Here is a 27,695-nt window from a genome sequence, read left to right on the forward strand (position 1 = left end):
ACATAATCTCTGCTTTCCCTCCAGTCTCTGAGAAAATGCATGTGATTCTCTCTAAACCAATGCTTAGATGTGCATAGGTATGCTTCCCTTTCCATCCCCCACCCAAACACAATGATCAGCTATAGCTTAGATTAAGCCGTAATAAATCAATAGAAACAGGTAGGCTTTAACCCAAGAATTCATCTCTAACAATAACCTCTTTTTGTGATCAGTCTCTGTGTGAAATCTTGAAGATGGCAAATATAATGCCAATCAAGTTCCAGAAATGATCCTGGAAACCATGAATATCCACTCATCCCAGGAATGTTACTGTTATCTGAAAGTTTAAGTAATTAACAAGGAGAGGTTAGGAGATATCACATTGCGGTTTGTTGCTATTTTAAATCTGTTATTTAAGTATTGAGCACATCTTGTGCTGAAATTAAACAAATTAGTTGGCTCTTTCACAGATGCTGGTGACACTTTTTAACATATAATTTCAAAATAGCATTAAGATAAATACAGAAATGTTATAGAGGGGTGTCAATTCAATTAAATGAGAGAGGAGTCTTGCATGGCTGTGCATGTACATATGCATTTGCATGCACAAACACATATTCATGTCAGTAAATCCACTGTAGCCCTGCTATATCAGTGGGGCAATATATATGGCACACCAGAAGAGAGAAGCCAGCAAAACTGCCAAAATGGAGAGGAGTTATGGATGGGATATAGCTGTCATAGGGAAGGAGCACATCTAAGCCATATCCAAACGTATTCAATTCATGGCCAAACTCTAGCAGTTGATCAACTGTACACAAGTTCCAGTCCTAGTGCAAGAACTTTCCATCCCATTAGCTTCAATGGGAAGGGCATTTAAAAAAAAATAGCCATCCATGCATTGATGACAGCCCAACCCATGTCACAAGGAGAGCATAGAATATGGTGTAATTCAGCACCAAATCACAACATACCACCAACAGGAAATAAACCCCACACAGGGAGACCACAGATTAAAGGTATTATATTAACGTTTAGAGCTCACAAGGGGAACCTTGGTGATGGAAAATTATGGAAAAAAGGCACTTGGGACACAAAAGAAGCATTTTTTTGCCAAAAACTGCCTGGTTGCACAATACACATGGAAACTTGAGCACATTGCTTTCACTTCTTTGCCTAGAATCTTAACAGACATTTCAGCAGACACAAAACACCCAACAACACTACAACAACAGGGAGTGCCAGGACAGAGCATTACACCTAGGTAAACAAGGGAAGGGGATCACTTACTGCAATGTGTAGCTGCTGCAATTGTCTCCCATATCTCCCCACCTTCATTTGTCATATGTGAATATTACATCTTATCTTAACTGCATTGTTGTAACACTCTTCCCCACAATAGTGGAGAGTAGTGTACTCCACATATGGGAGACACTCAGCCACTCTATCCATTGCCACTGCTGGCCAAACCTGCATGAATGCTTTTGCCTTGCAGAATCATAGCCTGGATACATGGACACACAGCCACTCCATACACAGAGTTTCCTACAATGTCTAAGGACGAAATATACTCACAGGCCCTTTCTACACCTGCCTTTCCCCCCAGGATTGTCCCTGGATCATTCCTGTGCATCCAAGGCCCTTTCTACACCTAAGGATTATCCCAGGAAAATGGAGGGATCGTCCCTGCCTGCTTCTGGGATCCCCTGTGTGTCATTTGGATGCACAGGGATGATCCCGGGACGATCCTGGGAAAAAGGCAGGTGTAGAAACGGCCCAAATGCCACACAGGGGATCCCGGGAGGAGGCAGGGACAATCCCTCCATTTTCCTGGGATAACCCTTAGGTGTAGAAAGGGCCACAGACACTGTTGGGGGCAAGCAGAGGTATGAGACCTGACTGAGCAGCAAGGTGGCACCACTTACTCTTCTCTCTCACTTTCTCACAAATACAACAAACAAACAACAAACCCCCCCCCCCCAAAAAAAACCCCACACCCCAGGTCCAGGGACTATGTGTTTCAGCTCCCGACTATTGCCCATTATTCTCTCTGTGTGTCTCCCTTTGCTGTTCACATCCCACACTTGTTTTGTGCTGACTAGGAGGGAGGCTCACTGCATGACCAGCAGTGACTGGTGTGTTCCCAGCTGTTCTTCCATGGGGTGGTTAATCTATAGCTCCAGGCAGGCTCCTTTATCCTTGCAAACCACATGACAGACATTTATGCAACAGTTAAAGATGTTCCTAGCATGGAACTGGACCGCATAAGGAACACTGTAACTGCCCCTTTGCTGTCCATTGAGCTTTTGCCCTAGGCAAAGAAGCCTTGCTCACATGACTGGTTGGCAATCCTACATGCCTTTGTCTTTCAGGCTCTCCCGATTTGTTCAATAAAAGCTTTGCTTTTGCCACATATGTTGTTTGTTACATCCTACTAGGACCTGACTCAGCTGGCCTCAGGATGGGACTTGGGGATGGGTGGGGAGCTGGGAGTTTGATGGACTCAGGGGCAGTGTCCTCTATGTTCACTCAGGGGGCAGATGCTCAGGGTGCACAAGTGTGTGTGTGGGTGCTGCTTCCAGGTTGTATGAGGCAACTGGGTAAGAGAAAAAGGGATGGAGTGGCATTTAGGCATACTGAGCGCCACCTGGAAGGGCTAACAACTTAGAATGGATTCTGGTCACATGGGTTGCCAGTGGGAGCTGGTTGGCTCATGCAGGGGGCAGGCTATTGGCTATGCAGTGCTCTTGCTGATTGGCTCAGATGTGCCTGAGTGATGATGATGATGATGATGATAATAATAATAAATTTATTTCTTACCCGCCTCTTTGTTTGGATTGAGGTGGGGAACAACAATAAGTATAAGTACATAAAATTGATTAAAAACATAGTACACATTATTAAAACATCCTAAGAACGTCCTAAAAAATGGGGGTAACTCTTCACATTTCTTAATGTGGGCTTTTGGGCTGGATTTGAACTAGGAATCTCCAGTGTATAGAACATAAGCTGTTCTACCCAGCTAGGCCTCCTCCTGCAGCCCCCGTGTTTCTGGCATCTATGACTAAATCCTGAGCTGTGGGGAAGACAAATGTCCCGTGGTATGTCTGATTGCTGCCTGCTGTTGTGGCTGAGTGATTAGGGAATTGCTTTGTGGGTTCAAATCTGGAAGTTCCTTTTCTTTTCTCCTTGACATGACTTTTCTTTTTCAGGCATGCAAAAGGTGAGATGGGGGCATTTCCCCCCTTTCCCCTGGTGGAGATCAAATTCCTGTATTCTGCTTCCCAACCAATATAATTCTAGTTTCTCCTAGCTGAATCAGGTCATTATGTGAGATGTAAATTGAATAGATGGCAGTTACTATAGTCTGAACCTTTCCAGAACTCCCTTTTGAACTGTGCAGTTTTCACATCTTGAAGTACCTATTATTATTTATAGGTACATATCAGGGAAGTGAGCATGTAATTATCAATGTGTGCAGTTATTTTAATTATATGCAAGTGAATATAGTTCAGTTTCTGCATAATATACTGGACCAAGCAAATTGTTGATTTTCCAGTGATTCAAAGTTATGTTGTACCAGTTTCATAAGTTAGTTACAGAGGAAGGTGCATATTAAAACTTAATATGGCAAAGACTGAATTGCTTGTTTCTCCTCCTAAACCTTCTCCTCATCTCTCATTCTCTCTTACTGTCAATGATGTTATGCTTACTCCAGTCAAGGAAGCTCGTAGTCTTGGCTTTATATTTGATTCCTCGCTCTCCTTTATTCCTCATATTGAGGCAGTAGCTAAATCCTGTCGTTTTTTCCTGTATAATATTGCCAGGATTTGATCATTTTTGTCTGTCTCTTCTGCCAAGACTCTTGTTCACGCATTGGTTATTTCTCGGTTGGACTACTGCAACCTTCTTCTCACTGGCCTTCCTTCTTCTCACATCAGTTCGTTGGTTTCTGTTCACCACTCTGTTGCTAAGATCATTTTCTTGGCTCACCGCTCTGACCATGTTACTCCACTTCTGAAATCTCTTCATTGGCTTCCAATTCACTTCAGAATCTAATATAAACTTCTCCTGTTGACCTACAAAGCTTTTCACTGTCTAGCTCCTTCCTATCTCTCCTCTCTCATCTCACACTATTGCCCCGCTCGTGCTCTTCGCTCCTCTGATGCCATGTTTCTCACCTGCCCAAGGGTCTCTACTTCCCTTGCTCGGCTTCGTCCATTTTCTTCTGCTGCCCCTTACGCCTGGAATGCTCTTCCAGAACATTTGAGAACTACAAGTTCAATCGCAGCTTTTAAAGCTCAGCTAAAAACTTTTCTTTTTCCTAAAGCTTTTAAAACTTGATTTTGTTCTGACTTTTATACTGTTAGTTTTACTCTACCCTGTGCCTGTTTGGTGCATTCTCTTCCCCTCCTTATTGTTTTATTATGATTTTATTAGAATGTAAGCCTATGCGGCAGGGTCTTGCTATTTTATTGTTTTACTCTGTACAGCACCATGTACATTGATGGCGCTATATAAATAAATAATAATAATAATAATAATAATAGAGTAGCTTTCTGAATTATCCCCCTGTAATAGCAGTTTATTTTTCTAAATGGAAGACAAGGCAATATAAAACAACTACAAACCTGTGTGATAGTATTTTGTACTAAAGATTATTTACTTTATCTCTTATTTTAATATACAGCCACTTTTTGGATGTTGTGTTTTCTCTGATACAATGAGAGTTAAAAGAGATCTATTTTTCCTCTTAATGAAAAAAAAAGTTTTATTAGGAAACATTCACAAACTCTCTGTAGCAATGAATCTTGTGTACTCAGAATGTTCTGAAAGTCTAGAAAGGTGAGAAAAGAAACATAATGCATCATGTTTAAAACATGGCCCACTGAGCCTTTGGGAGCAGTGACCTAAAAGGCTTTAGAGATACTATAAATATTTAAACAGACCTAAGAGATACAATTTGGAAAGAAAAGATAACAAGTAGTTTCCTGACATGGAAACAGAACTAGGGAGGTCCATTATTGAGGGTTTTGCTAGAAGAAACTAATTGGGCACAATCTGACACATGTCCATTTTTTTAATGCTCTTGGGGATTACGGTTTTGTGGAGCAATTCTCATAAGAAAAATAATCTGGATTTGTTTAGATTCTGATGAGACAAATTGGAAGGAGGAAGAGGGGGAATCCTACTGGTCCAAATTACATCACTCAGCTTACTCTGGTAGGATGGTAGTCAATGTTGAAAAACAGATTTTTAACTGAATGCTAATTATCAATTGACAAATAGGTCAAGAAGCAATACTTTTAATCTATGACTATATTTTGGTTACACACCAATTGTTATTTAATACCCTCATTAAAGACTTGGAGGTACTCAGTCGAGATGTACAATATAAGAATTTTATTCCTATTTGCAAACCATGCAAACATGTTCGAGTTGCAAACCCTGAATGCAAATGAGAGTAGGAATACAATAGGATATTTATGCAATTTCCTGAACTTGCATTTGAAAGTGTGCACTTCTAATAATGTCCACTTATCCTCTAAAACCATATTTTCATGCTTCAGCCTATGCGGGGGGGGGGGGGGGGGACATTTTGCCCAACCAAAAATGAGTAATTTTTTCCCAATTGCAGAGGGAAAAAAAGACATTCGTGTTTGGGAATGTGAACGAGGCAAACTGAACTTTGAAGAAGAATTCAGAGAACCTCAATGAGCTCAAATATCACACATTTGCTCATCCCTAAATAAAAGGTATTCTTCTAAAATTTATTTATTTGATTTTTACCCTACCTTCCTACCTTAAAATGACACTCAAAGCTAAACAGCTAAAATGTGCAGGTAAAACCAAATTGGTAGGCATTGGAGGATGGGATCAAAACTATCTAAATGGAATATTTGGGAAATGTCCAATAAGGAGTAGTGTGAAGAAGAACCAGGGGTCATGACGATGTTAAGTTGCATATGCCAGCAGTGACGTGCCATTTTTTTAAAAAACACATAATGTTCAATTGCATTAGCAAAAAAGACACAGGAAGGACTCCTTTACTATACGTGGCACTGGTACAGTGTTTGTTTTCTTCTATACAAATTTTATTTTATTTTGAAATTTTTGAAAATTAACACTCTATTTCTTCCACCCACCCCCTACATGCGATAGTCCAAGCATTCAGTAATTATAATAATAAATTAAGGCAGAAAAATACAAAATACATTATTCACATGAACCAGAGAGACCGATATGCTACAGGCAAAGTGTTATGAAATTGAGTGTTACCAACATACTTAATAAATTGATACCAATCTGTAGCGAATGTATCGTGTTCCCTACTTCCTTTTGCCAATTGCAACCTGTTTGTTAATTTTTCAGATAAGGCAATCTTCCAAACCTGAGTCCATCAGGCATCCAATGAAACTCCTTTTAGGTCCTTCCAAAATTGAGCAATGACCAGTCTGGCTGCCACCAACAAAAATCCAGCCAATCCACCTTAAAGGAGCAGTTTTTGTTTCCCAGAAATAGTCCTAGAAGTGCCAACTCTGGTGTTCTCTCCAACTGTTGTCCAAGTATTTATTTATTTATTTGATTTTTACCCTACCTTTCTACCTTAAAATGACACTCAAAGCTAAATAGCTAAAATGTGCAGGTAAAACCAAATCGGTAGGCGTTTGAGGATGCGATCAAAACTATCTAAATGTAATATTTTGGAAATGTCCAATAAGGAGTAGTATGAAGAAGAACCAGGGGTCACGATGATGTTAAGTTGCATATGTCAGCAGTGACGTGCCATTTTTTTTAAAAAAAAAATCATAATGTTCGATTGCATTAGCAAACAAGACACAGGAAGGACTCCTTTACTGAAAACAATCCTAAGAGGAACACCAATTAAAAGAGGTATGGAATCTGATTGAGTAGGAAAGAGAAAACCAAAACAGGACATCAGGAGTAACCTTGAGTAGTGGAACACTGAAGAAGATTTCCCAAGGCTATGAAAAACACAGTTATTACTCAAGATCTTTAAAGAGCAGATTTGACAAGCTGGATGAGTTTGGTGGATTCTATCCTTGAAACAGAAGGATTTTCTGGAGGTCTTCTTATTAATGCCAGATAATTATACATATGTGAAGATGAGAGTACATAATCATTTGACAAAGGTAACTTCTAGTGTGATCTCTTCTTTTGTCAGGGACTTCAAACTGGTGACCCAGATGGTCTTCTCAAATCTTGTTGTTCTATCACTATAAAGCTTTTCCAAAATATCTTAGTACTTCAGTAAATGTTTTAGTGAGGTTATAAAACTGGCTAAACAGACATCTGGCACAAATGATTTAGCTATGGAATATACTGAGTGAGTAGGACAATAGCCCTCTAGTTTCCTTATAATCCTATGATTATCCTTCCTAAAATCCCAACAGTATTTCTGCAGGTTCGTTCCCTTATTTCACATTTAGCCAGATCAACTTTTGGAAGTTGCTTTCATCAGATTTGTCATTTTACATGACATGATTAGTCTTTTCAAAGTGACATGAAAACTAGCAACCATGAGCATGTCTGCACCAGACTTTATCCCGGGATCATCCCTGTGTGTCCACATGACGCACAGGGGATCCCGGGAGCAGGGAGGGATGATCCCTCCATTTCCATGGGATTTCGGCAGGCCCTTTTGTTGTTTTTTCCCATGGTCCCAGGATGATCTCGAGGACCGTGGGTGGTGTGGACAGCCATCCCGGCTTCTTCCCTTCTCTCCGCGAGTAGTTGGGGTCTTCAGAGGGAAGAAGCCGGGATGGGGGCAGTTCAGGGCTATCAGGGGTGGGTGGGGGAATGGGGGCCATTCTTTTTTTTTTAAAAAAAATCTTACTCTTTTGTTGGAGTGCACGTGCACTCATCTTCTATAAAGAAAATGGCAGGCACAACATCCCTCCTTCCTCCTGGAATGTCGCGCTCGCATGTGGAGAAAGGGGAGGTAATCTTGCTAGCAGAATATCGCGAGACCCTCCCTGCTCTCTCCCCTGGTCTAGACATGCCCCGTGTATGTCCTCCTGAGTTGTATTTATGCCAGTTATGTAACAACAAAAATACTTGCTCAGCACAAGCACAGTAGACCGAGGGCCTTGCTAGACGAGGCCTTAGCGCGCTGTGAGGCCCGGTTTCCCTGCTGTGCGTCCAGATGACGCACAGGGGAATCCGGGGTCAGACCGCACTGAAGCCTCCCCTAACGCGCCATAAGCGAAGTCGCTTATGGCGTGCCTTTTCCACAGCCCCGGCCTGAGGCCGGGGCTGCGGAATGTCTAGCAAGGTCCGTGGCTTTTTGCGGCTACTTGCTTACTCGCGAGTAGCCGGGAAAAGCCACGGACTGGGCACAGCGCTCATACGAGTGCTGTGCCCATCAGGTCGGGGGGATCCTGGGGGGGAGATGAGGGGGAAGGCCGGACCGGCAGGAGAGGGGGATGGTGGAGGGCGACACAGGAGACGGGGAGGGATGGCGGAGGGCGACACAGGAGACGGGGAGGGATGGCGGAGGGCGACACAGGAGACGGGGAGGGATGGCGGAGGGCGACACAGGAGACGGAGAGGGATGGCGGAGGGCGACACAGGAGACGGGGAGGGATGGCGGAGGGCGACACAGGAGACGGGGAGGGAGGGCGGGGAAAGAGTGGGGAGGGGGCAGGGGGCTTAATTAAAAAAGGGTGGGGGGCTTAATTAAAAAAACCCCACCTACCTTCTCTGGAGTCTTCGGGGCGCACGTGGCCCCTTTAACAACAACAACAACAAAAAATGGCCGACGCTGCAGGGCTTCCGCAGTCCCTGCGCGTCGTGCGTCTAGGAGGCAGGGTGGCGCGCGCTAAAGTTATTGCGCCGTCGCCCCGCCTCCCTGCCGGCTTATCTGGCTGGGTCTAGCAAGGCCCCAACAGTACCCAGTGAAAGGGGAAAAGGCACAGTCTTTGTTTTCGTTAAATCAGAACTACAAATCTACCATAGGCCATAGAATACTTTGTGTTGCTTTCAGTGCTAAAAGATTGCCCTTGACTGACCCAATTAAAGTACTTCAGTGGAAGACACTTTTGTGTCAAGCAGTTTACCAGTCCTGAACGCTTTACCCTCCGGAGTGAATTTTCCAATCTGACAAGAGCAGATGGCATCTTTGTTATTTTTCTGCCCTACTTCTTATCAGTCATGAGGCAAAAAGGACCTCAGCTTAAGCTAGTCTCAAACTATTGCATGTCTTGGCACCATGATGCAACATTGCACATTAGAGGAAAATGTCTGCTGCTGAATCAGGATAGATTGACTTGATATTTATGTATTTATTTATTTATTTACATTTATATACCGCCCCACAGCCGAAGCTCTCTGGGCGGTTTACATTATTAGATTGTAAGCCTATGCGGCAGGGTCTTGCTATTTACTGTTTTACTCTGTACAGCACCATGTACATTGATGGTGCTATATAAATAAATAAATAATAATAATAATAATCAATTAAAAAATTGCTTAGTGGGGTTAGTGGGGGAATTTCAGCAGCTGTCAGTTGCATATATGGAAAAACTCATGAAATTTCCTCTTCATCACAACAGTTAAAACTGCAGGTGCCCTGCCCTCTTTTAAGTCTGGTCACTCTAGTATAGCTCCTGCACTTTAACTGTTGTGATGAAGAGGGAATCTCACCAGGTTCTCCATATATACAAATGACACCTGCTGAAATTCCCTTTTCAATACAACTGTTAAAGATACAGGAGCCCTATCCTCCTTTTCATATGGTCACCCTAAAACTGATGGAAGATGGCATTGAGTGCAATAAGGAGAAAGTAGTACGTGCGAGGATTGTGGTAAGAAATGATAGGAAGAAATTGGAGATTAATGAACTACCAGTGGAAGTTCAGAACATCCCACCTTCTACATGAACTTACCCACTATACTTTTATTATATAACTGCTTAAGGATTTTTAAAATGGGAAGCAGCATATTATTATTCCTAATTAAATAAATATTGGGAAGACCAAGCCCTCCAAAGGTATGACTTCCTTTATGGCCTATTGAAATCTTCGAGTAGATGATCTTACTACTTTTATAATGAACACAGAATAGAAAGTTGCTTGAAAACCTATTTTCATGAAGAGTATGCCCTATTTAGGTCAATGCATATTTGTAAATATTGAATTTTAGGGTTACAATTCCATATACACTTACCTGAGAGTAACCCCCATTGAACACAATGAGACTTACGTTTGTGGACATATATGTGAGATTGCACTGTAAACTACTGAACTGCTAAGGTAAAATAATCAGCAAAACTTTTCTTACCTTCAATAACTCTGAAGGCTTTCTTGCAGCTAGGGAGGGGCCACTTTGCTAAACTTGATTCTTGAAAATGTTCCTTTAATTTTGAATATTCCACAGGAAAGTGAACTTTTGTGGAATTATTGAGTTCTGCATTGTGCGAGAAGAAAAAAAGATACTTTATACACATCTTAACCATTTCATAATGTCAATTTTGTAATCGCTACAAACCTTGAAGTAAGTTCTTTACACAAGATGAAAGCCTGCAACTGGCAAGAGGGTGCACTGGGAGGGTGCTATTGCACTCATGTCCTACTTGTGGGTCTCCCATGGGCAGCTGGTTGGCCACTGAGTTCTGGACTAGATGGACCCTTGGTCTGATCTAGCATGGCTCTTCTTGTGTGCTTATGCTTTTAAGATTTAGTTGCAAACCTATGCATTCTTACCAGGGAATAATTCCCATTGAACTCAGTAAGTATGCATACGATCAGGCTGCAACAAAAATAAAATTGGTTGCATGTGAGCCTTTAGGCATGCATGCATTAGTTTTGACATTGTGACTGAAAACTGCAATCCTATCTATCTATCTTTTTTTGAAATAAGTGATATTTAAGCATTCTTAGTTATAGAGGGTTGTAGTTTAGGGAGAAAACATACAGAAAATTACAAATAAGTAAAGACTTTAAAGCAGAAGTGCCTTATTAATAGTTAAGAAAGCTGGATACATGCAATGAAGGACTCCTATTTGTAAACTTTGCTGTACCCTGAGGCAGGTTTCAATTTATTACCTTTTGGTGTAGGATGCAGTTTCTGGGAATCTAATAGCTTCCAGTACCTAAATTACCAAATCTTTCCCCCTCTGTTTAAACTGCAAAAATAGACCCTAGAAGAGTTATAAAGTTTGAATCCATCATGTGCTGTGGTTCTTGTTATTTGAAAGGCAATCATAAATAGATGTGCATATCAGGAATTCCACTGGCTGTGTTTCTGGCTCCTTCCCCAGTTGGCTGTTCCACATCTGTCTGTGAAGAAATTCCCATGAACTTTTGTGTCCATGTTTCTTTACTGATGATCTTTGTTTGCTTTTATTTCAGAAACTAGGGGTGAAGGGTGGGTATGATTTCAATTTCTTAGCCTTTAATAAGAGCGCATACCCTGGAAATCTCTGATTTTATACAAAAACATAATTAAAAGGAGATAGTTTTTATTACAAATCACTAACGAAATAATTTTATATAGTCTCTGACTGCCATTAATATGGACTAAGGGTGGTGCTATAATGTTGTATGGTAATTCTTCTTCTTCTTCTTCTTCTTCTTCTTCTTCTTCTTCTTCTTCTTCTTCTTCTCCTCCTCCTCCTCCTCCTCCTCCTCCTCCTCCTCCTCCTCCTCCTCCTCCTCCTCCTCTTCCTGCTGCATTTGCTTTTCATCTATTTCTATTTCCCCTGTTGGGTGAGATCCAATGTGCCCTTCCTTCTACAAAAGCAGCTTTCTTTGATGGAAGTCATGCATGAAGTCTTAATCCATTAGAGGATGATTTAAAGAAGACTTCCTATGATGAAGGAAAAGCCTTCCACCAGAGTATACTTCTAATTATTTTAAGGAAAGGAAAGGAACCTCTTGTGCAAGCACTGAGTCACTGCTGACTCTTGGAGGGATGCCAGCTTTCGCTGACATTTTCTTGGCAGGCCTTATAGCGGGGTGGTTTGCCATTGCCTTCCCCGAATTATTTGAAACAAACCAGAATTAAGCTCTTCTTTGAAATGCCCTGAGCATTTTGTAAAAGCTGGAAATCCGGGCTAGACATTTTTCAGCAATGAATAAAGAACCAGAGACCACCAATGTCCAATTGAGTTGTGCCCTGCTGGTCCCTAGGTTATTTTGTTTTATTCAAGACTATAGCTGGCCCTATCATTAGGCAGCATGGCTTGGGTGCCTCAGGCAACTGACTTGGGGTTTAATAAAAGGGCAGAAAACAGTTGTTTGTTAATTATTATATGTTTTTACTCCCAAAGACAGGTTCTTGTGGGATTTTCTGAGGTGCTAAAAATAACTTGGCCAGCCTTGGGTACTATGTACTTTGACCTGGGGTGTATATTCCATTTGCTGTTCTGCCTCAGGCAGCAAAGTATCTTTGGCCAGTATACTTTTTGTATACTCTTCTAACTCTTGGATTTCACTATATTTTTGAAGTCAATGATAGTCTGTTATTTTCTTTCCCATTTCCTTCTATTTGTCTTAAATCCCTCATTTCAGCACCAACTTTAGGGATAAATCAATATCGCTAAAATTCTAATTCTACTAAAATTCAAAATCTATCACATGGTCCAAAGGATCATAACATTATCACAGAATATCTAAGAATGCACAAGTGACATATTTCACTATAAATAGTTAAGCAAACATCAAGACGTGATGTGGATGACGCACTTCAAATTTCTTTCCTGCTCACAGCGGGAAGTGGGAGAACGGTTCCCCTCCTGCAGTCCACCTGACACAGCTGTCTCATCTCTGAAGATACTAGATGTCAATGCATTTGAACAGGTTACATGTGTGTAAAATCTAATTTATGTAGAACCAGATCACACACAGTTGAATCCCAGATCTGGGACACAGATTATGCTGTTCAGGCCTAGGTGTGTTGAATTTTGAACATATATGCCCTATTCCAGGGAAGGGTAACCGTTTTTCTGCTGAGGGTCACATTCTCTTGGGGCAATCTTCTGGGGGCTGCATGCCAGAGTTGGCAGTGGATAGGGACAGAGCCACCCCCGTCTTTCTCTTAAGATCATCACTACTTTCTCTTGTTCTCTCTCTCTGGTGCTATTGCTGTTTATCTTAACCACTCCACACGCTTTCTCTCTTTCTCATGCCCCTACAAATTTATTTATTGCATTTTTATATTGCCCAATAGCCGAAGCTCCCTGGGCGGTTCACAAAAATTAAAACTATTCAAAGTATAAAACAAACAGTATATAAAAAAATTGAGAAATAAATAAATATGCTCTACTTTCCTCCCGTGTCATTGCTTCTCTTCTCTTGCCCTTTCCCCCAGCCATTCTTGCTTCTGAGCCCCTTCTTACTCACTCTCCTCTGCTGCTGCTCTGTTCCTGTCCCTGCTCCATGATCTGTATCTCTACTCCCCCACTCCTTCATTATAGCCTTTGCTCTGTAACACTCTTCAGTTCCAACCCCTATCCACCTCCTTGCCTACTCTCTACCTTTGTCTGTCTCTCTTTGTGCCAACCTACATCCTGCTCCACTCCTGGTTTTTGCTTCTGACTTCTTGTGGGTGTTTTTACTTTTCCTTCTCTTGTATGTCCTCCCCTCCTTCTCTTCTTTCCCAAAGCTCACTTCAGTCAGCCACCCCTGCTCAGTTTCCCCCCCCCTTTCCCCTCCATCATTTTGGATTTTCCCCCTCTTCCTGCTTGCCTTTTCTCCTGTGAAGCCCCTCACCCGAATGGCTTTTTCCCACTCTCTTCCTCCATCCTCATGGGAAGGCATGGGTAGGCATAGGGAACCACAGCAGCAAGGACAGAGAGGAAAGGTTGGGGTGGGAAGTAAGAGGATAGTTGATGGCAGATCCTTGGGGAGAGGGAAAAATGCTCAGTGTGGTTCCACCATGGGACCCAAGCACTGACAAGAACGCTCAAGTGCAGCACAGGAGAAATGGGAGCACCATGGGGAGGCTTGGCTGAAGGACGAGTGTCAGGGCACAGGAGGTGAGCGGAGCCATGGAGGGAAGGCTGGCGGTAAAGATCACAGCAAACCATAGCAGGGCTTAGGACAGGGTGGGGCCCAGGAGAGAGGGACTGAGAGGAGAGGCCGATACTTTGGATGGGATCTCCTTGCAGGGCCAGCAGTTCCCTCCTCCTGCTTTACTGAAGTATTATACCCACTTGTGGCTGTCCAACATCCACTGCATGTAGGGAGAAGCTCAGCTAAGAGTATCACCTAACCTGGGCCCTAGTCTTTCTCATCCAGCAAAAAATTACATCGGAATTCTGTGGACCAATTACTTGTCATTTTTAGAAAAGTGTCCAAGTGATTACCTCTGAATGTGCTATATAATGAACAGTAGAATAAATAAGCTAGATTTTTAACTTTTGTGAACCACCCAGAGAGCTTGGGGTATTGGGTAGTATAGAAATGTAACAAATATATAAATAGATCTTCAATTTCCATTAAATCACAAATATATATTTTCTGGCCCTGTGTGTGGGGATACTGAGATTTTAATGCTGAAAACTTATTAAGAAAAAAGCTCTCTGGGTTGTAGGATCTCTATGTGCAGTAAGATAATTCTTGCAGCCATAATTTAATTTCAGAAGTTGCAGATCTGGAGCAAACTTAGAGGAATGGATTATAGCTAGATTGATTTGTGCTGCTATGCCTTTAATGCTCTGAAAGGTGAATGCTTTGGTGGTAACTGAATTCTTCTTTAGTATTTGGACTGAGATCATAGTGTGAAATAATGTGTAAATTTGCTACATCCACAGATTGTTATACAACACACATTTCTGGGTCTGTTCCATCTGACAGAGTTGGCATGATAGCTATTGGTATGTCAAGTGTAATGTGACAAATATGCTGGATGTACCTTAAGGAAGTTCAGTGTACAAAACTAGTAATCACTAAGGCTCAAACAGGTCTAGAAAGCTACAGATCTGGGTACTTCAACCTATATCTCCCCCAACTATGTGGAAAGAAGGAGGTGAGATGTTCATGAAAAGTATTTGCCTCTCCATAGCCTATGTTCCCAATTACTTTTCTGCCAGCACTGCACACTTCTGGTATCCAAGTCCAGTTACCAATATACAGTGTTTAGACTGTGCTCTTTAATTAGCCCTGAACATTTACTTTGAAAATGACATGTAATTGGTTACTAGTACTTATTAGGTATAAGAGTAATGATAATTGATGAAGTATATTTTTAAAAGATTTTTACCTGATTGGAAAAAAACTTGGGAAATGGCAGTACGGCACAGAGGACATGGAGTGCTGGTTGGGTTATCTTTGGCGAGTGTGCGCAGGCAAGGTTCACAAAAGATGTGGTGGCATGGATAGCACATGTAAGGATTAAAGTAGACATCTAGGCACACTGCGCAAAGGTAGCTTTCCTTATCTTGTCTGTGTTCATGCTCCTCTTCTGAATTCATAGTCTACAAGAAGGGTGGAAAACAAAGCTGTGCCCAAAATGATCTTAGTCAGTCAAATAAGAGACGCAACACACTGTATAATATCATCGAAGTAGATAAAGATCTTATACAACAAGTTTAATGTATAATTCTTTCTGTAAGATGATCCTAAAGTGAGAATAATATTTCTGAAGTTATGTGAAGAACTCTAGGTGCGACTAGAATGACTGATTTGCCACAGGACTGTAATGTGGGATAGTGAAAACTTTAATAAGCTTTAGTTTGCTAGATATGGAGAGGGAACTTTTATTATCTATAGCTTATGCAACAAACTTGTTATGCTTTTATTTCAGTCTCTCAGAGATGTCTGCAAAGGTGGGGATTGTCCATCCTCAGTTGGGTTATTATATACTTCTCCCACTTCTCCCTTTTGTAAAGCACAATATTAGTTTCCTGTTACTGAAGGGCTGTCCTGTAGACAGAAAATAAGCTGGCAGAAAGCAGAAAGTATGTAGTTTTGAATCATAGAAACATTTCAGCACACCAGGAATTAAGCAAAGCTAACATTTTATGGCAGTGAGGAAAACCTTAGATCAGACACGTGAGGGCAGAAAAATGCTAAAAAGCCACAAAAATCAGAATACCTAGTCCTGTCAGACCCAAGCAGGTCCAAATTTCTATGCCAAATTTTAAAGATTCCTGTTCACTAGTTATCTCCTATCTGTTTACAAATTATGACATACTTTACAGAAAAACCATCTTACTGTACAGATCACCATCTCATAGGTACAAGAACTTTTAAAAAATGTTCCAGAGTTTGATTTTTGAGAGATATTTGGGTTCTATCCTAAAAATATTTTTTAGTAAAATAAATAAATAAATAAATAAATATTGGGGTATGTTTTGTGAATGAAATTAAGACTCAGGTCTTTCTTTGCACTTATATGTGTATATCGTCAGCAGCTGCCTTCAACCCTGACTTGACCCATTGGAGGAGCCCATTACTGGGATCCATTACTGGGATCCTACCCCTTATGGGCCTCAAGAGGTTAGTGGAGACTGAACCACTCTCCCCCACAAGATTACTACCCAGGAAGGTGTCCTGCTCAGGGAGGCTATAAATTCAGATGACCCAAAGAATTCTGAGAGGCCCCATCTCCCAGCTTTGAATCCTTCAGTTTCACCTCTAGGACCCCATGAGCAAGGATGGTGATCAGTCAAAGTAGAGGCCCAGACCAAAAGATCCAGTCCCTATCTTCAACCCAAAGGTCTTCCTTCTATGAGGTCTATTCAAGAGGATGGAGCCAAAATCAACACCTGCCCAGGATCAAGGACCTGCTGATACTCAAGGAAGAGATCGGGCAACAGTGGCAGGTATAAAGCTCCTCAGTTGTACCTATCCATTGTTGATGCAACACTTTACTTAGCTCAGTTCCCTGTTGACTACAGTTGGACAGCTCCCATGATCTTGTGGAAACATTGTTCCCTGACCGTTGGACAGCTCCCCAGCCTTGCTCTTAAGCCTAGAGTCTATTTAAGCCAGTGGTTCTTAACCTTTTTTGAGTCACGGACCCCTTTGAAAATCTGGTGAAAGCTATGGACCCCCTCCCTAGAAAATGCACATAAGCACATAAACACAACTTTGCATACAATGAACATACTTTATTTTATTGAAAATAGATTGCCTCATACAGTGTATGACATACACAAAGTATGAATAAATTTATTTGACTTTCACGGACCCCCTGAAGCCCATCCATGGAACCCTTGGTGGTCTATGGACCCCAGGTTAAGAACCCCTGATTTAAGCCAAGCAGCAATGTTAGTGGGAACGGGTTAGAGAATCAGTTGCATCTCTAGCACACTGATGCTCAGATATCAAGGACATAAGATGGCAAGGATGGAATATGGCAATTCCCACCTTTCATTTCTATAAGCAGATTTCTGAATCTCATTCTTGCCTAGAAATATTAAATAGCTACCTGTAAAAATCTCTGAGAATACCGAAAGACTGAAATGGCCAAGCACTGATTTTTGTGTGAGTGCGCTTCACAATTAAATCTGGCATTAAAGGTAGTGGCATTTTTTGCATGCAGCAAACTACATGAAGTCCTACATTATTATTACGCTCTGTGAACAATATGACAGAAGTGCTGATTGCTCCTTACCAAATACATATACACGTGCATTTTATATTTTATAAATGTAAAATGCATGCACATGACCTGAGCCAAGGTGAAAGAAAACTACAACAGAGCTTGTGCTCACAACCGTTGCAACAGTTGCAGCATTTATTATTACTGTAGTGGAATTTCAGAAGCTCTGGAGCAAATTACTTCAATAAGTGAATGAGTATGAGATTAAAATGGATGAGAGAATATAAAGAATTAAAATCCATCATGAGCTAAAGAGATGGATATTTTCCCCAATTAAGCCTTTGAAGGTTTTGTGCTCTCAGGCTGAGGTATGGTATTTGGTGCAGTGCGTTACTGTTTTAGGCTTCAGGAAAATTTATGTTTAAATTTCATAGAGCGCAACTAGCCAAAGAAGTCAAAGCTCCCATATTTGTAATTAGTTAATAATTCACTTGCACTTCCTCTATATCTGGCTTTTCACTAAAATATAAAATAGAAGTCAAAAACACCAACGCAAACAAAGTAGGTTAAGAAGCTCTTTGGAACTATACATTGCAAAGAGCCATGTCCTCCTCTCAGGCTTTTCTGCTTCAGCTTGAAAGAGATAAACTGCTCACAGGGAAAACAATAATAAAAATAGTATCTTTTCCAGCACAACATTTACATTTAAAGTGAACACTATCTACTTATGGTACCTAGAATGACTGATCCATTGACATTAGGAAGATAAATGGATAGGATACTAAGGCAGTATTCACTGTAAATGATTGGAGATACTGGTTCTTAAAAGTTAGTGACTAACAGTGCAGTCCTATGCATATGCACTCAGAAGTAAATCCCAATGAATTCAATGGGACTTACTCCCAGATGAGCTTGCAGGATTGAGCTATGAAGCTGAAGCCCTCAGTTCATATCACACCTATGCCATGAACTCAGAAGGCAGCCTTTGGCAAGCTCTCATTCCCAGCTCTCTGTTCGCCATATGCGGATAATAATAATGGCCTAACTTACATAGCTGTTGTAAGGTTTACTGAGATAATGTACATGAAACACTTTCAACTCTCTAAAGTAATAAGTATAAGACTAAACAGTAAACCAGATGATTGGATTTTTGTCCAAAATGTTCCATATTAACATATTTTAAAATGTATTTAATAATAATAGGTGCAGGTGAGCAATTTTCAATAGGACTACAGTATGCAGAAGTAGATCAGTTCTATGAGGATCTGCAGCACCTACTGGATAATACACCAAAAAGAGATGTTATTTTCGTTACAGGAGACTGGAACGCTAAGGTGGGTAGTCAAATGCCATCTGGAATTACAGGTAAGCATGGTCTAGGAGAACAAAATGAAGCGGGACATAGGCTGATAGAATTTTGCCAGGACAACTCACTGTGCATAACAAACACTCTCTTCCAACAACCTAAAAGACGGCTTTATACATGGACTTCACCAGATGGCCGACACCGAAATCAGATTGACTACATCCTTTGCAGCCAAAGGTGGCGGACATCTATACAGACGGTAAAAACAAGACCTGGAGCTGACTGTAGTTCAGATCACGAACTTCTTATTGCACAATTTAGAACCAAACTAAAGAGAATAGGGAAGACCCACAGATCAGTTAGATATGAGCTCATGAATATGCAGTGGAAGTGAAGAATAGATTTAAGGGACTAGATTTAGTAGATAGGGTCCCGGAAGAACTATGGACAGAAGTTTGCAACATTGTCCAAGAGGTGGCAACAAAAAACGTCCCAAAGGAAAAGAAAAACCTTGCTTGGCTTCGTCCATTTTCTTCCGCTGCCCCTTATGCCTGGAACGCTCTTCCAGAACATTTGAGAACTACAAGTTCAATCACAGCTTTTAAAGCTCAGCTAAAAACCTTTCTTTTTCCTAAAGCTTTTAAAACTTGATTTTGCTCTGACTTTATACTGTTAGTTTTACCCTACCCTGTGCCTGTTTGGTGCATTCTCTTCCCCTCCTTATTGTTTTATTATGATTTTATTAGAATGTAAGCCTATGCGGCAGGGTCTTGCTATTTTATTGTTTTACTCCGTACAGCACCATGTACATTGATGATGCTATATAAATAATAATAATAATAATAATAATAATAATAAGATGGCTGTCTGCTGAGACACTGGAAAGCAAAAGGCTACAGTGATAGGGGGAGATATGCCCAATTAAATGCAAAATTCCAGAGGTTAGCCAGAAGAGATAAGGAATTATTTTTAAACAAGCAATGCGCGGAAGTGGAAGAAGACAATAGAATAGGAAGGACAAGAGACCTCTTCCAGAAAATTAGAAACATCGGAGGTAAATTTCAGGCAAAAATGGGTATGATCAAAAACAAAGATGGCAAGGACCTAACAGAAACAGAAGAGATCAAGAAAAGGTGGCAAGAATATACGGAAGATCTGTATAGGAAGGATAATAATATCGGGGATAGCTCAGACGGTGTGGTCAGTGACTTAGAGCCAGACATCCTGAAGAGTGAGGTTGAATGGGCCTTAAGAAGCATTGCTAATAACAAGGCAGCAGGAGACGACGGTATCACAGCTGAACTGTTTAAAATATTGCAAGATGATGCTGTCAAGGTGATGCATGCCATATGCCAGCAAATTTGGAAAACACAAGAATGGCCATCAGACTGGAAAAAATCAACTTATATCCCCGTTCCAAAAAAGGGAAACACTAAAGAATGTTCCAACTATCGGACAGTGGCGCTTATTTCACATGCCAGCAAGGTAATGCTCAAGATCCTGCAAGGTAGACTCCAGCAATTGATGGAGCGAGAATTGCCAGATGTACAAGCTGGGTTTAGAAAAGGCAGAGGAACTAGGGACCAAACTGCCAATATCCGCTGGATAACGGAGAAATCCAGGGAGTTCCAGAAAAACATCTATTTCTGTTTTATTGACTATTCTAAAGCCTTTGACGGTGTGGATCATAACAAACTGTGGCAAGTTCTTGGGGGTATGGGGATACCAAGTCATCTTGTCTGCCTCCTGAGGAATCTGTATAACGAACAAGTAGCAACGGTAAGAACAGACCACGGAACAACGGACCGGTTTAAGATTGGGAAAGGAGTACGGCAGGGTTGTATACTCTCACCTTACCTATTCAACTTGTATGCAGAACACATCATGTGACGTACTGGGCTTGATGAATCCAAGGCTGGAGTTAAAATCGCAGGAAGAAACATTAACAATCTCGGATATGCAGATGACACCACTTTGATGGCTGAAAGCGAGGAGGAGCTGAGGAGCCTTATGACAAAGGTGAAAGAAGAAAGTGCAAAAGCTGGGTTGCAGGTAAACCTCAAAAAAACCAAGATTATGGCAACCAGCTTGATTGATAACTGGCAAATAGAGGGAGAAAACGTGGAGGCAGTGACAGACTTTGTATTTCTGGGCGCAAAGATTACTGCAGATGCTGACTGCAGCCAGGAAATCAGAAGACGTTTACTTCTTGGGAGGAGAGCAATGACAAATCTTGATAAAATAGTTAAAGAGCAGAGACACCACACTGACAACAAAGGTCCGCATAGTTAAAGCGGGTATTCCCCGTAGTAACCTAAGGCTGTGAGAGCTGGACCATAAGGAAAGCTGAGCGAAGGAAGATAGATGCTTTGGAGAAAAATTCTGAGAGTGCCTTGGACTGCAAGAAGATCAAACCAGTCCATACTCCAGGAAATAAAGCCAGACTGCTCACTTGAGGGAATGGTATTAAAGGCAAAACTGAAGTACTTTGGCCACATAATGAGAAGACAGGATACCCTGGAGAAGAGGCTGATGCTAGGGAAAGTGGAAGGCAAAAGGAAGAGGGGCCGACCAAGGGCAAGATGGATGGATGATATTCTGGAGGTGACAGACTTGACCTTGGGGGAGCTAGGGGTGGCGACAGCCAACAGAAAGCTCTGGCGTGGGCTGGTCCACGAAGTCACGAAGAGTCGGAAGCGACTGAACGAATAAACAACAACAAACAGTATGCAGGAAAGGCTAATTTAATTCTTTCTCCACAACTGCAATCCTGATAAAAATCTCCCCCACCCTGCACTATTATTAATCTTAGGGGAAAAACATTTCACTGGTGCCGCTGGTGAGAGCTACTGTTGTGCAGTGGTTAGACTATTGGACTGGGAACTGGGAGATCTGGGTTCTAGTCCCCTCTTGGTCATGAAGCTCACTGAGTAACTTTGGCCCAGTCAGACAGTCAGCCCAACCTAACTCACAGAGTAATTGTTGTGAAGATAAAATGGAGAGGAGGATGATTATGTACATCACATTGGGTTCCTTAAGTATGAAAAAAGGTGGGATATAAATGTAATAAATAAACAAACAAACAGGAACCTCTTTTCTATGGCTAACACTAGTTGGAAGGGATTTTATTGAGATCATGGCTGTATGCTGTGGCCCTGATGAAAATCACCTCTCTCTCCGCATTAGTGTCTACTATTAAATATTTTGAAAACCTGATCTGCTTCCATGCGACATGTTTAGCTTCACATGTAGTTTGGCCTGGAAAATTTCCTACAAACCACCTAGTTCCATCTATAACACATGCAAAAAACATGAAATAAGGCTGAGCAGACAGACAATGGAAGGATTAAATGTACCTTTCTAGCTAGTGATAAATTTAATTAGCTAAGAGCAATTTAGTAATTTTTGTGTGTATGCATAAAACAGTTCATATTATTCAAATCCAATTCCAAATCTAGTTGTAAGGTGGGTCCATCCCTATGGAGTTGTGTCTGAATACACACACACACACACACACACTATATTCTGTGAATAGTGTATGTGTGGGGAGGAAGGATTTATTTGCTTTGGGGTGATTTGTGAATCAGCAGTCAGTTTATAGCGTAAATATCACTGTACTTAATCTATGCTTCTCAAAGTGAGAAAGACAAGTATTTTTGAGGAGGCCCAGGCCATTGTTAGACTAAGAAATAATTTAACTCTAATCCTCTCTTCCCATTACTGTGCAAGCCAGTAGATATAATAGCAACCCCATTTCACCCCTAAAAAGGGAAACATGTATATTTGTGCTCCAATAGCAAATGTCTGCTGAGTAATGTGTTGACTGAAGGCAGTATCCAATGCGGCCCCTCTGCCTCTACTGGTTCAGTTGCGTTCGCAGGACCCACCGCTTGTGCAATGAGGCTTTCACACTTCTAAAAATAACCCTTGAAATGAGCTGAAGTGCTAGTTTCCGGGACAGAACAGGTTAGCAAAGCTCACTTCTGTGAGTTCCTTTCAGTGACCAGCCACGAGTCAAGGCGTTCTGCTGAATGCTTTATTGCTTTAGTGTTTTATTGCCAATTACCCAGCCATAAATCTCTGGCCAAGAATGCAGGAGGGAACTGTTGCGTTTTAAGAAGAACACAGTCCTTTAAGTAAAGTACAATAGTTCTAGCCAGAGACAAGTTCTGAAGTGCAAGCCTACCCGATCCGGGTCGAAGAACCAAACAGAGGGTGCTGGTGTCAAGGAGCCAAGAGCAAGCGAAGGTCAGGTCCAGTCCGATATCAAGAGCCAAGTCAGTCGTCCAAAATGCCAGGGATAAATGTCAAGCAGAGTCAATCAAGCCAGTCCAGGTCAGGAAACCAAAGTCACAGTCAAACAGTAAGGCGTAGGGCACAGTAGCAACCGGAGGAACGAAAGGTGTTTGCTACACCAGACCAGCGGTCAGGTTCTCCCTTTTCAAACCCTGCCAGCATGACCCCACCCAGATCCCAGCTGTGCCTCATTCCTTCACCTTTTGACCCAACCCCCTCCTACAGTTCAGCGTCTTTTCCCTGCCTGTTCTGCAGGCGCATACTTCGCCTCACCACCTGCATTTGTTCTGCCCTTCTCCTTCGTCTCCTTTCGCGGGGGCTGGGTGGTTGAACCACCTCAGTCTCTGACTCAGCCTCAGGAGCGACAGGCAGAGGAAGCAACTGACTGGCCCGTGGCTCCTCCACAGGACCTGCATTCTCTTCCATGGAATGACTCCCTACCAACTGTGCACTGGTCTCTGGTCCGGCTGTGGGGGAGGAAACACCCTCTACTTCTTGTAAGTTTGCCTCCTCCTCATCTGAGGAGGCTTCCTCGGGTGCAACTCTAACAGTTCCATTGACCTATTCCTTTTTGGGAAACTAGCATTTCTGCATGTTTCAGGTTATTTTTAGAACTGCAAATGTCCCAGTGCGCAAATAGTGGGTCCCATCAGCACATGGGCAAAGTACGTTACTACCCTGAGATTCTAATTATACAATTCCCTATTTTTCATCATTTTTGCTTCTTTGCATGCTTAAATACCCCACAGACGTCTCCCCCACCATCATTGTATGTTGCGAGCATTCAGTGTATACACCTTAGTTTCCTTTGACTGCTTTGGGCCCAAACTGAACAATGACTGCCTGCACAGATCACATTTTCTGCCTTTCATGTAAGGAGATTCCAATACTTATCTTAGTGAGGCTCACTAAGAAAAAAATGCAAATCACTGTGCTAAATATCCTAAAACCCATTTCTGAAAGCATCAGAATTGCCTTGAAGTTTTTTCTGCAAGAACGTGCACTCATTACACTATTCCACTGGTGCACGTCTCACTACTGTGAATGGAATGACACAACCATGGCAATTTGAAGATAGGCCTGTTTTAGTGTTTAGCAAAATTTCTGAGGACATTCAGCAGCATCAACATTATTAAAGGCAGAATTACTTCAACCCTCTTTGTTATGCAGCTGTATTAATCCTTCCAGATCACTCCATGTCCTAATTGGGATGTCATTTATTAGAATATATATCTGAAGTGGCAACTGACATTACTAGTTTCCAGATAAATGCTACTGGAAAGGATTACATTTTCAAACCAAGAACCTTTGGGAATGCAACTCTCAATGAAGCCATTGGCAATCACTCAGGGAAGGAGCATTTTTTTTCTATTTAAGGAAGCAAATTAACACAATAAATTGAAGAATGGTCCATGTAAATAGCCTTTCCAAGATGCTTAGACACACATTCTTGCTTGGCAATTCCCAAATGGTGGGTGAGGAGATCATGGGTGCTTTGCAGGCAGGGATGAGACTGCTGACAATGGTTATTATTAGGCAATGTATTTCAAGGGAGACAAAAGCAACAATGGAACATAGACAAAATTCTAAAGAGCAAAGAGGAGAGGCACTGAGGAGTATGAAGAGCCAAAAATCTCAATGCTTCCACTTGGACCAAGGGAGGGAGAAAGAATTGGGATAAGCTTCCTTTCTAGAACTCCCAAGTACCCTGAAGATTGGGTTGCAGGGCATGTAGTCTTTAAGAAGCTTTAAGAAGATGGGAACAGCACTGAATTCTCTTGTCATTTATGACTTCCTGGACCACTGGTTGTTCAGTTTGGAAAGAAATCAACAATGGCACACTCCCTTTTGTAGATCATGCCTAAGGTTCTTCCCTTCCTTTTCTGATAGTATATCACCCTTCTTATTTAACTGTAATGTTTATGAGCACTGTGTATACAACAAAGAAGGTTATTGCTTGTTCATCTACATATATGTGCATATATTTGATTGTACCTGAGGGATTTAAAAACATCTTATCATTTCACTAACTTTTTAAAGCAATGATCTTAAACTTGACGGATCTTCATCTAGCATTTTCATCCTATCCTTTAGGAAGATAAATTGAACAAATACATTTGTGGTGTAGCATTAACAGTGCAACCATGACTGTACAGGTATTAAATAAATAGTCAAGAGTGAAATGGTAATGGAATTTATGCACGGAGGGATTAATTTAAACAGCAAATAAATTGCTTCACATTTATTCCAACATGTTCTCTACTGGGAAACACTTCGGGGTATGTATGGATATGTATTTATTATTCTGCCAGAGAAAATATTTATACACAAATATTTAATATGGAATGTCTTTGAAAAGATGGCTGGATGTATGTTGTTTTATTTTGGCAGCTGTGCATAAACAGTATATCGTGAAAAAAGCACCCACAATTTTGATTGTCATCCACCATATGTCAGTAGCAATAAATAACAATGCATGTAATAATTTTGAATTAGTGGTCACTGGTTAGCAGTTAGTTCTTTTGTACTAACCACACCCACTGATCCAATAAAACAAGACTCTTTTACTGAATCACAACACAGAATGGCATGAGGGGAAGAATAGGGGAAGGTTGCTCAGGGATGTATTTAGGTGACATTTCATCTTTTAAACAGAGGATTTTAAACAGATTTAGTCATACCTTCTGAAATCAATGGGACCTAAATTAGTCACACCTTCATTCCTGCCCCCACTTTGTCTTGTTTAACCCTGTATCAAACAATAACCCTCATTATACACTTTCCTTCCAATCACTGTTCTCTTTACATGCCTTCCCATCACCTCCTTTACCAACTTCCAAATACTCATCAGATTCACCTATCTACCCTTCAGGTTTTTTTAGCAGTCCCTTCCCCTTCATTCATTAATCTCTGGACTTCTCCCCATGTTTCCCATTTGCATCCATACCCTCAACATTTCATCTACTCCTTTTCCAATTCCCCAGTCACTTCTCCAGCTTTCCCTAAACATTTCCTTCCCCTTTCTATTTCAAGATTATTAGCGCTCTCTTGCTCTCTCTGTGTGTAGTACACTGTCAATCAGAATAATGAAGAAGTGATGTTGAAAGTAATAGGCATGTGCTAATGGGACACAATTGAGAAGTAAAATTCCAATTCAATTTAAAGATAATGTAAATTGTTTTAAAACTGAATTACCTAGTATTCTCAAAGAAGTAAAAACAAGGACAATCTATTATTAATTATATGCAATGTAGAATACTTCATCTAAGTCAATTATGAATATATTTCCTATGTAATAGATTTATGTAATAGTTTTAATAGAAGTATAGCTTCCAAATCGTGTGAAGTATTGGTTCCCCTCTATTTGGCACTGGTTAGGCCTCATCTTGAGAATTGTGTCCAGTTCTGGGCACCACACTTCAAGAAGGATGCAGACAAGCTGGAGCGTGTTCAGAGGAGAGCAGTGAGGATGATCAGGGGTCTGGAAACAAAGCCCTATGAGGAGAGACGGAAAGAACTGGGCATGTTTAGCATGGAGAAGATAAGATTGAGGGGAGACATGATAGCACTCTTCAAATACTTGAAAGGTTGTCACACAGAGGAGGGCCAGGATCTCTTCTTGATCATCTCAGAATGCAGGACATGGAATAATGGGCTCAAGTTATAGGAAGCCAGGAAAAACATCCTGACTGTTAAGAGCAGTACGACAATGGAACCAATTACCTAGGGAGGTCGTGGGCTCTCCCACACTAGAGGCAACCATCTGTCAGAGATGCTTTAAAGTGTACTCCTGCATTGAGCAGGGGGTTGGACTCAATGGCCTTATAGGCCCCTTCCAACTCTACTATTCTATGATTCTAAGTATCGGTTACTGTTGAAAAACTTGCTCAAAATGCCCATAATGTAGGTACTAGATTGTAAGAAACCTGGAAACATTCTGCTGAATTCAGACTAATCCCAGGGCATTCACCGGGATATCGCCTGGACTAACCATGGCCTATGAAAGCAGTATATAAAAGGCAGGAGCCACACTACTGCTTTGTAGCAGTATTGAAGTGCACTGCAGGATCTACACTACTGCTTTATAGTGCTACTGAAGTGCACTGACAACTATTGAGGCCCATGACACATCTACACCAAGCAGGATATAACACTATGAAAGCGGAATGAAAGCAGTATATGATATTTGTCAATGGGCCCCAACAGTTGTCAGTGCACTTCAATACCGCTATAAAGTAGTAGTGTGGCTCCTGCCTTTTATATACCGCTTTCATACCATTTTCATAGTGGAACATCCTGCTTGGTGTAGATGAACCTATGATTACAGGCCTGAATAACTAGAGATTCACAAAACCAGATCCAATCCTCCAGTCGTTTATGGAAGCCCAACATGGGGGATTCAGTAATCCTATTTTGTTGCCTACTCGGGATTATAAAAACAGAATGGTTGTTAAGTAACTGGCAGACCAGTGGATGGGAAGTTGCATTTAGTTTGACAGTGAACAAATGCTATAGGCCTGTTCCATGCCCTTCAGGTAATACTAGAAAAGTCATATTTCTCTAGGAAGTTTCTGGAAGAGATGAGTTCAGAGTATTGGGTCAA

General features: G+C 41.4%; 1 protein-coding gene across 1 annotated transcript in view; it reads right to left on the reverse strand.

Moving 5' to 3' along the window:
- RNF180 (ring finger protein 180) overlaps positions 1-27,695 on the reverse strand; it is a 78,230-nt gene that overhangs the window by 7,386 nt on the left and 43,149 nt on the right. Inside the window, exons 5-6 of the mRNA XM_063128021.1 lie at positions 15,205-15,418; positions 10,282-10,407 (exon numbers count right to left, since the gene is read on the reverse strand). Coding sequence (XP_062984091.1) covers positions 10,282-10,407; positions 15,205-15,418 — 340 coding nt within the window. The remainder of the gene's footprint in view (positions 1-10,281; positions 10,408-15,204; positions 15,419-27,695) is intronic.

This window comes from Elgaria multicarinata, chromosome 6 (genome assembly GCF_023053635.1).
Source record: "Elgaria multicarinata webbii isolate HBS135686 ecotype San Diego chromosome 6, rElgMul1.1.pri, whole genome shotgun sequence".
Taxonomy (NCBI): domain Eukaryota; kingdom Metazoa; phylum Chordata; class Lepidosauria; order Squamata; family Anguidae; genus Elgaria; species Elgaria multicarinata.